At 41.4% G+C, this 12,150-nt stretch overlaps 2 protein-coding genes and 1 long non-coding RNA gene across 5 annotated transcripts; 1 reads left to right on the top strand and 2 right to left on the bottom strand.

The window, feature by feature from the left end:
• Positions 1–82: 82 nt before the first annotated feature.
• On the bottom strand, positions 83–3,379 carry cacul1 (CDK2 associated cullin domain 1). Of its 2 annotated transcripts, none has more exons than XR_008952709.1 (8): positions 2,992–3,379; positions 2,734–2,860; positions 2,521–2,623; positions 2,352–2,447; positions 2,143–2,245; positions 1,955–2,044; positions 1,730–1,884; positions 83–1,647 (listed from the first exon to the last, which is right to left on the bottom strand). XR_008952709.1 is itself a non-coding variant. In XM_057047656.1 (8 exons), the coding sequence occupies exons 1-8, from the start codon at positions 3,278–3,280 to the stop codon at positions 1,608–1,610; spliced, it is 987 nt and encodes a 328-aa protein (XP_056903636.1). In that variant the 5' UTR covers positions 3,281–3,377; the 3' UTR covers positions 83–1,607. The 2 variants fall into 2 exon arrangements, 1 of the variants encoding a protein (XP_056903636.1); XM_057047656.1 differs by having other exon boundaries at positions 1,730–1,868; positions 2,992–3,377.
• Positions 3,317–8,991, top strand: LOC130533916 (uncharacterized). Its single transcript, XR_008952710.1, has 4 exons — positions 3,317–4,665; positions 4,706–7,033; positions 7,188–8,200; positions 8,361–8,991. It is a non-coding gene; the product is annotated as an uncharacterized LOC130533916 (long non-coding RNA).
• On the bottom strand, positions 6,085–11,096 carry sirt1 (sirtuin 1). 2 transcript variants are annotated; one of them, XM_057047650.1, is made up of 9 exons: positions 10,702–11,096; positions 10,254–10,376; positions 9,938–10,173; positions 9,711–9,863; positions 9,480–9,627; positions 8,309–8,388; positions 7,815–7,998; positions 7,197–7,718; positions 6,085–7,041 (listed from the first exon to the last, which is right to left on the bottom strand). In XM_057047650.1, exons 1-9 carry the CDS (start codon positions 11,045–11,047, stop codon positions 6,767–6,769), a joined length of 2,067 nt encoding a protein of 688 aa, XP_056903630.1. In that variant the 5' UTR covers positions 11,048–11,096; the 3' UTR covers positions 6,085–6,766. The 2 variants fall into 2 exon arrangements, with proteins under 2 accessions (XP_056903630.1, XP_056903629.1); XM_057047649.1 differs by having other exon boundaries at positions 6,085–7,044; positions 10,702–11,093.
• Between the last annotated feature and the right edge of the window lie 1,054 nt (positions 11,097–12,150).

The following is a 12,150-nucleotide window of genomic DNA, read 5'->3' as shown; positions in this document are numbered from 1 at the left end:
TTCATTTTTTACATTTATTTCACACAAGGTTCATGAATGTCTTTTTAGGGGGGGCACTCGGGGCAACATTTCTGAAACAGGATTTGAGTCAAGTGGAGTTTTATTCACATTTGATAGGTTGTTTGAACATGAACATTTTTTTAGCAAACAGAAAAGGTCAATCTCAAGGTGTCCCAGTCAGGGTTTGGCATCTACTTCAATGTCATTCATTTATAAAAAGTTCACTTGCACATCAGCATTTGGCAATTTTTAAAGTGAAGGAGGATTTTAATTTTCCCAAAACACACCTGAGTATCGATTTACACTTAAAACAGTGTATCAAATACTTCTATATGTGAATAACCAAACTGATGTGACAAAATAAAGTGTAAATGGACGGCTATACTGAGACAAACATTAACAGCAGGAACAGCCTGCAGATGTTAATGAAATTAAATATGCACGTCCACTAAAATAAAAAGTTCAGTTGCATATTTGATGGTTTCCAGGAAGCATCATTGGATTTCACAATTTGAGTTGTTCACAATCACTTGTAGAGAATTAACTCCTCGTATTGCTGAGTGACTAAGTTTTCCAGCTGAAAATAGGCGATACTTTAATGACTCTGACCACTCAAACTAATGGGACAAGCAATGATAAAAGAAATTAAAGAAAAGAGATGCCTCCGGGAACCTTCCGCACATTTAAATCAACTCTTAGATATTTCTGACTATCTTCTTCTGATGATTTGCTACACCCTGCAAATACTGCAGAGAAACCTCTGTTTCCTGGAAGGATTTTTTCTAAGTGACCACACTGGAGTTAGTGCATTACAGAAGCCTGCCGACATTATAGAAAAATGAGCAAGAACAGAATAAAAAAAGAACAGAGCATTTCAATTGGGACATTCAAAACCTGAGCAAAAGTCAACACTGGCCAAGCATTCAACAAGTGGAGCTGGTTGTGCGTCTTTGTCCAGAATCGACAACACACACACCCACCCAGTTGTTGTAGCCAGAGGCTTCATGATGTCATCGGTTGTCACTTTACTATAAAGACAACAGTACTGCAGGTCCTACTTGCCCCATTTGGTTTAGCAAAACTGACAAAATCCCACCAAGAGCAGTCTCACTGGTTCATCCATTGTGGTTTTACCGTTTCTATCCACACTTCTGTCATAAATAAAGCCACCTGAATAAAGAGATTAGCAACAACAGAAGGTCTGGTTTAGCCCTGTCTACCAAAAATGCACTTCACTCCTACAGGTTAGGGGATGAGACGTAACGTTGGCCCGTCTGATCAGGACAGACAGCAGGAAGGCACTCGTTAATAAACAGAACATAATGCAATGCTTATTGAATGCTCAGCGGTGCCCCGCGAAGACACTGAGGCACGATGCATCATGTCAGATGCCGCTGTGCTTTTTTTTTTCTTATTAGTGCAGTGAGATGAAGTCTGCGGTCATCATCAGGTCCTTTAACGTTCACAGCGTTTCGCGACCACTTCTCCAGGGAGCGTAACAGGAAACGCGCTCTCCATCTTGCACCTTGTGCAGCAGCAAACTCGGGATTGGGATGAAGTAGAGTAGCAGCTCTGCAATGTGTCTGATTTTGGGACTTTTGGGGCTTTCAGGAGTCGTCGTTGGCCCGTTTTCGTGACTGGTCACCTCTGGAATCCAAAAACACAACGGCATCACAATCGCCCAGGCAGTGCATGCACATAAGAGGCTCAGACGTCTCAGAAAACTGACCGTGGAAAACCTTTCATTGAGAGCTCCAGCTGTAACTTCTGGTCATGAGCAGCATAATCAGGCAGCAGAGACTCCAGAGCAGGAGGGTTGATTTGAGGAATGAATCCAGAGAAGAGGGATGGGGCTAACAGAGCCCACTCTGAAAGAGCCCAACTCTTAAAAATTGAATGCAGCACAACAGGGAAGAACGTGATGCCATTTATAGGTCAAAGCTTCATAGCTTACCTGGTCTAAGGCTGTAGAGGCCTTTAACCACACCAGCCATAGTAGATGGCTGCACATGAAAAGGCATGGAATTAGCTGTAATGAGAAGTGCTGAAAGAAAAGCAAAGAAAGAGTAAATGAGAATATGGATATTTCAGAGGGCATTTCTGATAGTAAAGAGGGTAATTACTGCCCAGACAAACACTCACGCATCAACTCGTTGACATGTTTTTCTGCAACATGATCAGCAAATAGCTTCATCAGGTCCTCCCTTAGGTCTCTATTTAGTTTTGACTCAATGTAAAACTTGTTCTGAAACATTTTGAAATGGTAAAAAAAAATGCTTCAAAGAAAATAAATGAGCAATAACATAGCATATAACATCTGCTGATAAGATGTATATAAAAAAGATGCATACCAAGTACATAAACACGGGAACTATACACTGAAGAGAGGCTGCGTATTGTGTGTAAGCAATGTTGAAGTTCTCAATTAAGAACTCCGGTGGGCTGGCCTGAAATACAAAAGGGTAACGTGCTTAATTTACAGGTTTGTAATAATGATTTAAGACATTTGCATTGGCTTACTTGTAAACTGGTGGAAACCTGTTGCAGGTGATTTGCTATTTTTGCTGTCAAATCATTGTAGAGCAGTTCGGAGTGCTGCTGGCAAACACACTTGTAGACATAGCTAGACAAAGAAGGACAAACCAAATCATTAAGCCTACTGGATTAGCATGGAAATACAAATCAAAATAAAGATTCAGCTCAAATGAAATGTGATTGTTGACACTGCCTGACCTGTAAATCTGTGCATAAGAGACCGAGATGTGCTCTGTGGGGTTGTGGAGGAGGAGGCGGTCAATTGCCTTCTCTAAATTCGGCCAATGGTTTTTACGGTAGTCTTCTAAAGTCAGTGCATTTAGAACTGAGTCGGGAAAGCAGCGGACACGTCAGGTTTGTGTAAAGAAATATGAGACAGACCATCCACCCACACAAGGGAAACATGACAACACGTCGGTGTTGTTAAACATCAGGACATCGTATGAACCAACTTACGGAGTTTGGGCGTAGAGTCGAGGGCGAATTTCCCCTCAGCCGTGGCTGTCAGAGCCGTACAATCCGTCTCACTGGCTTCGCTACTATCACTGCTTGAATCGGCTCCTCCAAGATCGACGGTCCAGACTTTGCCTCGCTGAGTCTCCGGTTCTTCTCCCATTAGCACAGGTCCACACACCGCCTGCGGGACCGCCCTGGAATCCAACGAGACTTTACTACTTCTACTGGAACGATAGTTATGGTTGTGATCGTCTTTTAGGATAAAAGAGTCGCCGTCTGTGGCCTCCATTTTCAATAGTCAACAATGTAAGACACCTTTTTTCCGTTTATGTCAGATGAATACACAAACTATATTCCGATCATGTCCGCTTTACGGTAGAATATTTTACGACACATTTGTGTAGATACAAGTTCTTCTTCTTCGATATTCTAAGGCTGCGGCAAACTGTGATATGTTGCATCACCGCCATCCTGTGGTCTGTAATGATAATTGCAATGGCATACAACGCAATATGTAAGGTACAGTATATGCATATTAAATACTTTTACTTAATCACGTTGTTCTTACAAATTGCAAAATTTATCCCGTCAACCGAACATAATGTGCCATTCATAATTACATCACAGCTAAACTTGATTTCTTCCCCAACTACTATGCTTTTCAGTTTCCATCCAATCATTTCTTTTTGCTTCTCGATTTGTTTTCCTTGTCTTTGCCTACTTCCTTTTAATATTGTCTAAATTTATTAACATCCATAGCTTTTGAAAACACATTACAAAAGTGCATTTTGAATTTTTATTGCTTACTTTCTGCTGTCTGCTTTGGTGCTGACATTTTCTTTCCCATTCTGATCTCTAGTGTTTTGGTGTAATAACTGTAATAAAAAATAAAAATAAAAATAAAATACTATCACTCCACAGAATTATCTATTGTATTAATATTACAATTTCCTCTCTTGATATTAATAATATATTAGATATTGGATATTAATATATTGGATAGTGATCAATGCCAACAGTTGTGTCATTGTTTACATCCCATACAGCTGTGTCTGCTCTGGAATGGGATAATAATGTGGAGTTATACTGATTTTGATAGCATTTTAGGACCTCTTCCTGTTGAGGAACCATAATGTAAACATGCCAATCTTTTCATATCCATAAACTCGTCTATCACAGTGCCATCATGTTCTATTTTCCCCTACACATGTTGTGCACACTCCAATAACCACATTACTCAGCTTTTATCCTGTCCCTCTACTGACTCAGTTCATCTCATTTTTTATAGATTGTAAAAATCAATGATAACTAATCTACTATCATTATTCCAGATCTCTACAGTATTACAATATATTCCATATCTTTTTCTTTTCCTAAAACTATCCATGGTATACCCTCCTTCATAGATGTGGCACACCCTCCACCAAGGCCATTATCTCTCTGTGCTCACACACACACACACACACACACACACACACACACACACACACACACACACATTAATGACAAAATTAAGTTGTGGTTTTGACCACGTTTCCTCAATACTCTGCTTTGACATGGATATATGCCTTGAATTCTTGACCAGTTGCTATTGGACTGCTTGTACTCCACTGAAGTTTGTTTTTTACATCCATGGTATCTTCCTTCCCCCTGCAACATCTTTCCACACTCTGTGTTCCCAGCTCCTTGTCCAGGTACGGGAGGCTGACTCCAGCTCTACTTTTAAGATCAGGCTTAAAACCTTCCTCTTTGAAAAAGTTTATTGTCACTAATTCTGTATTCCCAGTTACTATCATAGACAGACAAAGTATCATACTTAGGGGGTCGTCTAATCATTAGGTCACATCTTAGTTATGCTGCTACAGGCCGAGGCTGCCAGGGTCCGGAAACATGATCACCTGACAGACCTCTGTTACCCCACTGGGAAATGGTCTCCTCTCCTCTCCTCCTGAACAAGGTTGTTATTTCTTGTGTAGTTTTTCTGCTTTTCTTCCCCCGTATTCATCTACAGGTATCACCGCCTTCAGAGCTGCATGCTGACCTACTGACCTCCGTATAATCTCCAATTATGGCTGATTTGGGGAGTTACATCAATGAATTCCATCCTTACTCATAGACTAGCAACCTTTTTGTTGCATCTCTATCTAAGGTTTGAGACATTCCCTCCTCTGATGCTATCTATCCTTTAATTTTTGTAGGCCTTGATAAATGGATCTTCCATAAAACCCTCCACATTCCTTACTCCATGGTTTACTGATTTTCTTTTTGCATGTTCTTCAGCTTCCTCACTTTTACAGCCATTAACCTCCCAACTGCTCTCTGATGTTATTTGCTTCTTGGCTTGATTTTTCCACACTTTCTTTACTTTATAAGCCATCAGACCTGCAATCTGCAAATCATTCACATAGCTTCACCGGTTTATTCTTGATGACCGATGACTCCATTTGCTAGTATTTGTAGATAAATTCTTTGATTCAAAAGCATCCAACTACACAATTAAGAAACCCCCATCAACAAATTTCCACACCTTATACTTGAATTTGAAAAGACAGGAAAGAAAATCTTCTAAGAAAATTACCGGGCGTCTCTTAGAGAAACCAGGAAAATTCTCTAAATGGAATAAAGACCCATTGAAAGCACTAAAGGTGGCGCCGGTATAGGTTATGGCCTACATTCAGTAAGAGAAATGACCGTTAACTGCTGGAGACCTTTTTTCCTCACAATCACCATATGAACAATCAATCCTTAAATCATTAACAAAACATTAACTTGGAAATAGTATGAACATTTTTGTAGACATTTACATTTATCTAATACAAACCTACAGGCCTCAAATATGCAATTAATGCTCATAGGTAGTGTTGACACCTATATAATTGTGTTCATTTTGAATGTATGTATTCAGTAAAAAAGTAACACGAGTGACAAAAACAATATTACACTGATGTAAAAAGTACAATTTTCCAATGTGAAGTGAGTGAAGATACATACAAGTTTGAAATGACACATTGAGCATAAATCTGGAGAGAAAGATTATCCTCCACTCTTTCAATCTGACAGGAGTATAAAAATAAGAGGCTTGACCATAGAAAATAGCTGCCACGTGGTACACCTTGTCAATAGTTATATTTTCCAAAGAATGACAGATTAAACGTACAAAGATTATCACAACATAGGAGGGTGTTGATCAGGAGTTCTTTGGTCTACAATTAAAGTACTTTTCCTCTTGTAGCGTTGACTGGCATGAAAGCAGAGTTAAAACGTTGAGAGTTTAAGTTAAACAACGTGTTCAAGTAAACTATATGAACCTTTGTGTGTCTGAAACTCACAGTAAGCACTATTTAGCAGGCAGCAGATTTACAAATTTACACTCAGACATACAGGTCAGAGATGACATCACACCGGGACAGATGCACTTAAATTAACTGGAAGAAAAGCAAAAACTTTGCCTAGTGTTGAATTTGGTAAACTGCCCAAGAAGGACCAGCGCATAAGCTAAAGAGTGTGAAATGAGATTGGCATATAGAGATAAAAAAGTTAAAACTAATAAGGCATTCTATTTAGTAAATAGTATACAATATGGAGTTTCAGACAATTTATAAAATTGAAAAAAAACAAACCCATAACAATGAAAAAGACAGTTGCCGCATAATCGCATGAAGTTGTCACACAGTTTCTGCTTTATGAAAACAATAGAAAGGTTGATGGATCCAAAATATAACAAACTCACAAACATATAAAACAATTAGTGCTTCGTTGACTGTGTACTTTACACTTAAAGATGCATGGTGCTCTCTGTTTTCTCTGATGTACTGTCTGTCTGCACACCGGACGTGGCATCACTGGGTATTGTGTCTCTGAGGGTCGTCTCTGCGTCCTCCGGTAGTGCTGCCGCCTCCTCTGGGTCGCTGTCGTCCTCCACGCCATCTGCGCTGCTCTCGGACTCATCGCTGTCGCTGCTCCTGGAGCTGGACGTGTCATCTTCAGAGTCGGAGTACACCTCAGCCCCGTGGAAGATGTACTGATTTGGTGCCTGAAACAGGTACTGACCTGCTGCGGGAAACAAAACACTGATGTTGAAGGCGTATCTGGAGAAAACCCATTTCTGACTCACTTTGCTTGTGTCAAGAGAATATTTCATAGTGTATTATTGTTCACAACAGATAATTAAGACAATTCCTTCCCGATATTTCTAGCCAGCTTACTTTCAAGCCGTTTGCTGACTGGACTTCTGCTGATCCGACTCATCCAGTATCGTCTGTGAAGGTTAGAGGTGTGGTTCTTCACTTCAGTGGGCTCTTCTGTTGGTGAAGCCTCTGTGCTTCCCTCTGCTGGCTTGGTCGTCTCTTCACTTGGACGCTGAGCATTTGGGCAAGGCTGCGGAGGCGTAGTAATCTTAGTGGCGGTCTCAGGGACATTGGGGGTTTCTTCCTCCTGTGAAGACTTGGTTACTGAGTCTATGCTGTGCTGCTTCTGCTCCACATGAGCTGCATCCTTGGGAGCAGACAAGGCCTCATTAGGTGACTGTTCTGGTAACCGAGGAGGTTTCTCTGTGATCTCATTGAGTCTTAGAGTGTTGGAGCAAAGCTGCTCGTATTCCACGCCCAACTGATGACAGAGCTCGTTGACAATGACGTCGCAGTCTCCGAGTAGTTCCACATCGAAGTTGAGGTGAGGAAGTTGCTCCCTATTTATCAGGACCTGAGGCACGTCGTGAGGAATGGAGTCTGGATGGGATGAAGACAGGCCAGTTAAAAACTACAGCTTTGTGCAATCTGTGAACATAACAAAAAAGTAAAGATTATTTCTTTTATTCTACGTACTTGGGATGAGGGCAACCGGCCGAACTTTAAGTGAAGAACCGATGACAATCAAGAGGTCCACCTCGTCTTTATCCTGCTTCATGGCCCTGTGGAACATTTCTGGAAGATTTTCTCCAAAGAAGACAATATCAGGCTTCATGATTGCCAGAGGAATATCCAGACAGCGCGAACAATGAGGGACAACCTGGAGGAAAACGGATGTTGTTTTTAAAGCACAGGGCAAAAGAAACATGCTGAACATTAGTTCTCAAGCAAATGAACTGTCAAACACTAGAAGGTGCACTTAATTTAGCTGAAAGAGTCTAAAAAATGTAAACTTCCATTTAATTATTCAGATATCTGTATATGCTAAATTGGAACTGACCACCCCTGCTGTAGAGGACAAGGTAAGAATCACTATAATCTGCCACCTCAAACCCAGATGTTGCTAAATCCTATGTGAGACTTGAAATATTCAGTGTGTAATCTAACAGACTAGGACAAAGAATGAATACCTGGTTAAAGATGTCTTCTCTTATGACCTCACAATCTACTTTGTGTTTACAGACAAGACAGGACGCAGTTGCAAATGAACCTGAAGAGAAGAAAAAGGAATTACACACAGTTTCACCATGGACACTAGACTCATTTTTTTTAAATGTATTCAGGCGGCATAAAATGTTCAAGGCATAACATTGTGATAAAATGTGCCTCTGTAAAGATGAATGTTGTTTGTGCTGTGAATTATTTTTCGCCAAATCCAAGTAACTGCAATTTATAAGGGTTGCTGTTTTTCTGTGTCCACTTGACATAAATTGAACAATGTAAAAAAATAAAAAAGCACAAAACATGATTGTTGTAGCCCGAAGTTTCAGGGGTAGGTAATGGCGGGCAGTTAGTAGAGGGCGCTAGAACGTCAAGCCCCTGAGTGTTCATTTTTATTTTTAAAATTCAAAATTTTGCATTAAACATAATTATTTCTGGTAAACTGAGTGTTAAAATTCACCAAAAACAACAGGGATTTTTCCAATCTGAAGCCTGAACATCAATGGAGATATTTGCTGTGTGCCAGTGACAGTGTAGGAGTTACAACCATTTTTGTAAAAATGGTTATGTATTTATTGACTAAACATGCATTCATGCTTCAAAAGAATGCTGCAAGTTAATATTGGCATTAAATAACGTTCATTCACACAGAGTGGTAGTCAGCTGTTTGCCTCCAATTGTTATGGGATATTTATTGAAACTGACAGGTGAACTGAAATACTGTATTTTTCACCTGCCTCCAATAGTCGTTTCTGTCATGGTCAGGATGAAAACACTGAACTGAGGAAGAAAATCCCTTTTTAGAAGGCGATAATAGTCCTGTTGCCCTGAATCGCTGAATTTAGCCACAAACTAGCAGATGCTGAGAGAAATCGACCGGCGTCCAATCAGGAAACCGATTCAAGATTGCAGAAATTTAACACAGCCGAGCTTCCAAGAAAAAGAAAAACAGTTTTGACACAATGTTCTGTGGTCAGATGAAGTAATATCTGAGCTGTTTGGTCAGACTGAGCAGAAACACATTGGGAAGTTGCCCCCTCCAACACCGCCATATTTTCTTTGTGTTGCAGGAAACATGTGCCACCTTAACGAGCACAAACAAAGCTGCATGAGAATAACAAGCTATATTCAAGCACTTACCGTGACACTGGATAATCCGCTGAACTCCAGCTACTTGTTCTAATGTGTCGATGTTTTGGGTGTAATTCCGCAGCAGCTTCCCTTGCTTATCCAGCATGGATATGAATTTATGACAGAGCGAAGGTTGGAACTGACCAGGGTAGATTTCCTGTGTCCAAGGACATTTAACACGTCTAAATTAACTTTCAAGCTGATATTAGACTAAACATTATCTTTAAACTGAATAGTTACCTTGGCGAACTTGAAGAATGGTCTTGGGTCCCTTCTGAAGTATTCGATGTCAAACATGGCTTGAGGGTCTGGAAGATCAGGGAAATCTACAGCAAGGCGTGCATAAATTCCATCTCTAGAACGAAAATCCGGGATGCCACAAGAAACAGACACCTAAGAATGAAAGAAAAACATTAAGATGAACTATAGCGTCATTAACTGAACATCATCCACACAGCAGAACGTACCCCAGCACCAGTCAGGACAAGGATCCTCTTGCTTTCCTTTAGCAGCTTGACTACATCTTCTAAAGTGTTGACATCTTTTCGTTTCTTCCTTTTCGGAGGTTCTGAGATATTGATGATGATCTGCCACAGGGTCATGTCGTCTAAATCCGGTGGGAGCACGGTGTCGGGGAGCAAGTCCCTCAGAATCGCCCTGGGATCGGTCTCTCTGATGTGCTGCTGGATGAAACTGTAGGAACCTGTCCCAAATTTCAGGGAAAATCTCAGAACCGCACAATTGCACATGCTTTGCTGACAGCAAGAGCCGGCATTCGTTTACCTATCTGGGGTTGAGGGGTCCAGTCACTGGAGCTCGCATGTGAGGATCTGTCATCGTCTTCATGGATGTGCTCCGGTGTGACGGCCAGGCCGTTACAAGACAGATCTCCATGCTCCAGAAAAGCTGACAAGTTTGGAAAGCGATGTTAGGAAAGACGTTTGGAAAGCGAACAAGCAGAAACAGCGGCCAACGTTGTCAGTTATCAAGGGATATCTCATTTTCGGGTAGAAAAATAAAGATCTTGGCCAGCAAAGAGCAATTTCGAAACTGTAAAAATCCTGTTTATTTTTTATTTTTTAGCGTTGATGAAATGGAATGTTTTCCCCGAAGACTCCAACTTTTTCCACTTTGAGAAACTTACTTTACTTTTAAAGTCAAGGGAAACTGACAGTCACGTAAATGCAACAGCTTTAATAAACGCCCGCGTTAACAAATAAATACTCCATACCAGCACTCTCCTCAATCGCCCCAAGTTCATCGCTGTCTTCTCGTTTCATAACTGTTTTGTGTGGCTCAGAGACCAGCATTCCCAGTCCATTGTTGTCTCCGCCTAGCGCTACTGGGGCCTGTTCTACCGCCATCGCCGGCTTCGCTTCCTTCCCCGCTGGGTGCGCACAATTCACCGCCGTCTCCCAGCTCTCAGTAGCACCGGCGACGCATGGAAACTGGTCTGCTTTGGTGGCTAGAAATCCGTAATGGTTCAGCGGACTCATTTTGGCCCTTTTTGCAACAGGCTCGTCCATATCGGAGGCGCCAGTGAAAGCCATTCCGAGACTGTTCTCTCCATCCGCCATCTTCAGCCCGCAGAGCCGCTGAGCTGAGCAGATCCTTCCTCCCGGACAGCTGGCTCATTTGCATAGAGCACGTGACCCGCTGCAGCGCTGAGGTGCGAGCCCCGCCCCCTTCAAGGTATAAGCCCCGCCCCGATGTTGCCTTACCTTCAAGAAACGTGCGATTGGACCTAAACTCTTGGCTTTTGTTTATTGTTTTTGTTTGGTTATTGTTTTTTAACGAATAATGACGAATTATGTAACTTAAGCCAGGGTGAGGGGCTGACATAAGTATACAAAGATAGTTATAGGTGTATGTAACCATGGTCAGGTAGGGTACCGTTGTAAGATCATGTATACCTGTATGTATGCAGCACTGGATAGTCGCCTTAGGTTTATCACTACTGCAACCCGTAACAGTTTAAGCTTCCTGCCCAATCTCAACTTGCAAATAAAACACATAAAACCCAGCCAGATCCATCCAATCCTTTCTCCATAAGCACCTTGATTCTCTAATTGGAATCATAGTCCATACTCTACCGCCTCAGCGATTTCTCAAGTCTTGAATAGTGGGCATAACCACCCAATTAAACATACAAAATCAGAATCACTGCAAGGGAAGAGGATTTAGATCAATCAGATGTTACGCATGTTAGGGAGTGGGGCACACAACACAGAAGTGTAAAGGTCAATTGAGGTGTGCAAGATGTGGGCATTTTCCATCGTCATATAACAATATAGCGATGGAAATGGGAAAAGGATAAAGTGTTACTGGGAGGGAGCATGGCACTGTGTTCAGAGGTGATACCGATGATGGAAACCAGAGAAGCCCGAGTGAACAAACTGTCAACACTTGATCAATGTAATGTTGATGACAAACTGGTGGTGAACAACTTGAATTGTGTGGCTTTCACTTGTCACGCGGCATAAATGTTGTAATGTAAATCACTTTGTTCACAACCAGTTTGTCATCAACATTACGTTGATCAAGTGTTGATAGTTTGTTCACTCGGGCTTCTCTGGCTTCCGTAGTGGAAGCTACAAGGACACTCCTTTATATCAGAGATATGAAAGCAGATCAAATACATGACTCTAACAGCAAGTGATTGGAAAAGTGTATATGGTGG

Source organism: Takifugu flavidus, chromosome 11 (genome assembly GCF_003711565.1).
Source record: "Takifugu flavidus isolate HTHZ2018 chromosome 11, ASM371156v2, whole genome shotgun sequence".
Taxonomy (NCBI): domain Eukaryota; kingdom Metazoa; phylum Chordata; class Actinopteri; order Tetraodontiformes; family Tetraodontidae; genus Takifugu; species Takifugu flavidus.
This window is presented reverse-complemented; position numbering and strand designations above follow the sequence as displayed.

Bases quoted from the DNA above. Each gene is read 5' to 3' on its own strand.
- sirt1 (XM_057047649.1), bottom strand. From the start codon at position 11,047: ATGGCGGATGGAGAGAACAGTCTCGGAATGGCTTTCACTGGCGCCTCC. The intron at 10,174-10,253 runs GTAAACGAATGC...AATTTGGGACAG, and splicing joins GACCCCTCAACCCCAGATAG to GTTCCTACAGTTTCATCCAG. The intron at 9,628-9,710 runs GTAACTATTCAG...CCTTGGACACAG, and splicing joins CATTCTTCAAGTTCGCCAAG to GAAATCTACCCTGGTCAGTT.
- cacul1 (XM_057047656.1), bottom strand. From the start codon at position 3,280: ATGGAGGCCACAGACGGCGACTCTTTTATCCTAAAAGACGATCACAAC. The intron at 2,861-2,991 runs GTAAGTTGGTTC...TTCCCGACTCAG, and splicing joins CGACTCTACGCCCAAACTCC to TTCTAAATGCACTGACTTTA. The intron at 2,246-2,351 runs GTATGCATCTTT...AAAATGTTTCAG, and splicing joins TTCCCGTGTTTATGTACTTG to AACAAGTTTTACATTGAGTC.